The 1575-nt window shown below is 40.1% G+C and overlaps 1 protein-coding gene across 1 annotated transcript; it reads right to left on the bottom strand.

The window, feature by feature from the left end:
- Positions 1 to 250: 250 nt before the first annotated feature.
- Positions 251 to 724, bottom strand: LOC149841950 (uncharacterized). Its single transcript, XM_090000556.1, has one exon. The coding sequence runs from the start codon at positions 722 to 724 to the stop codon at positions 251 to 253; it is 474 nt and encodes a 157-aa protein (XP_089856682.1).
- Between the last annotated feature and the right edge of the window lie 851 nt (positions 725 to 1575).

Here is a 1575-nt window from a genome sequence, read left to right on the forward strand (position 1 = left end):
TAGACTCTTTAATGTCTGATTCGCCCTGGTCGATAGGAAGTATGTCGACTTCGTAAGGCGATCCAATATGACCCATATAGTGTCGTATCCTGGGTAGACCTATCACAAAGTCCATGGTAATGTCTTTTCACTTTCACTGTGGTATCTCTATTGTCTGCAAGGTTTTCTCGGGTCATTAATGCTCGATCTTGACCAGTTGAAAAACTAAGCATCTCAATACGTACTCGGTAATGTCTCTCTTCATGTCATTTTACCAGTAGTTCCTCTGAAAGTTCTTATACATCTTAATGCTACCCGAATGTATAGTGAACTTAGTCTGATGTGCCTCGTCAAGTAACTCTTTCCTCAATTGTTCGTTCATTGGTACACATAGCCTCTTATTATACCAGATGCTTCCATCTTCTTCTAAGTGTTGAGCTGTCTCATCTTTCTTACACACCGCTACCATCTTTGTGAATCCCAAGTCATCCATCTGTTGAGCAATGACCCGGTCCATAAGCTCAGTTCTTACAGCTAAGCTAGCAAACTGGATGTGACATGAGTCAGGGTCAAATGGTCTCCAATCGATCCGGTCCTCAAGTAGCCTCCACTCATTGCTAATTAATCTCGCAAGACTTCTTGCCTTTCTGCTTAAAACATCAACCAATACATTGGCTTCCCTTGGGTGGTAGGACATAGAGAAGTCATAATCATTTAAGAACTCTAACCACTGCCTTTGCCTCATGTTAAGGTCCTTTTGCGAGAAAATATATTTTTGGATGTTATGGTCGGTGAAAACCCCAAACTACTCTCTGTACATGTAATGCCACAAAACTTTAAGTGCAAAGACCATTGTTGCTAGCTACAGGTCGTGTGTAGAATAATTTTGCTCATGCACTTTCAATTGTCGTGAAGCATATGCGGTGACTTTCCCATACTGCATCAACACACATCTAAGTCCTATACCTGATGTATCATTATAGACTACAAATCCTCCATGTCCTGAAAGTAACGTGAGCACTGAAGCTGTAGTAAGCCTCTTCTTTAGCTCCTGTAAGTTTTTTTCGCACTACTGAGTCCATACGGATTTTATTCATTTGCGAAGTAGCTTCGTCATCGATGTCACGATCTTCAGAAGTCTTGAATAAACTTTCTATAGTATCTTGCAAGACAAAGGAAACTACGAATGTTGGACATGCTCTTAGGTTGTTTTCAGTCTAAGACTGCTTCCACTTAATCCCAAAACACAAGATTCAAACATATTAAGATAAAGGTCCAAGAAAAATTTTCCTCAAAACATAATTGTCGAGGTGCATTACCTTAGTAGGGTCCACTGACACCCGTCTTTGGAGATCATACGTCTCCAAAACATGACCTGCTCCAATCAGAACTCGCACTTAGAGAACTTCACATACAACTGATATTGTCTAAGTGTCTCGAGGACAATCTTCAAGTGTTCTCTTTGATATTCCTCGCTCTCTAAATATATCAGTATGTCATCGATAAACACTATTACGAACAAATTCAAATAGGATCAAAAGATCTGATTTATCAAATCCATGAATACTGTCGGAGCATTGGTTAGCCCAAAGGGCA

The sequence above is a fragment of the Nuphar pumila genome, chromosome 3 (assembly GCF_984573655.1).
Source record: "Nuphar pumila chromosome 3, dmNupPumi1.hap1.1, whole genome shotgun sequence".
Classification (NCBI taxonomy): Eukaryota; Viridiplantae; Streptophyta; class Magnoliopsida; order Nymphaeales; family Nymphaeaceae; genus Nuphar; species Nuphar pumila.

Coding starts and splice junctions, on each gene's coding strand:
- LOC149841950 (XM_090000556.1), bottom strand. CDS start 724: ATGAGGCAAAGGCAGTGGTTAGAGTTCTTAAATGATTATGACTTCTCT.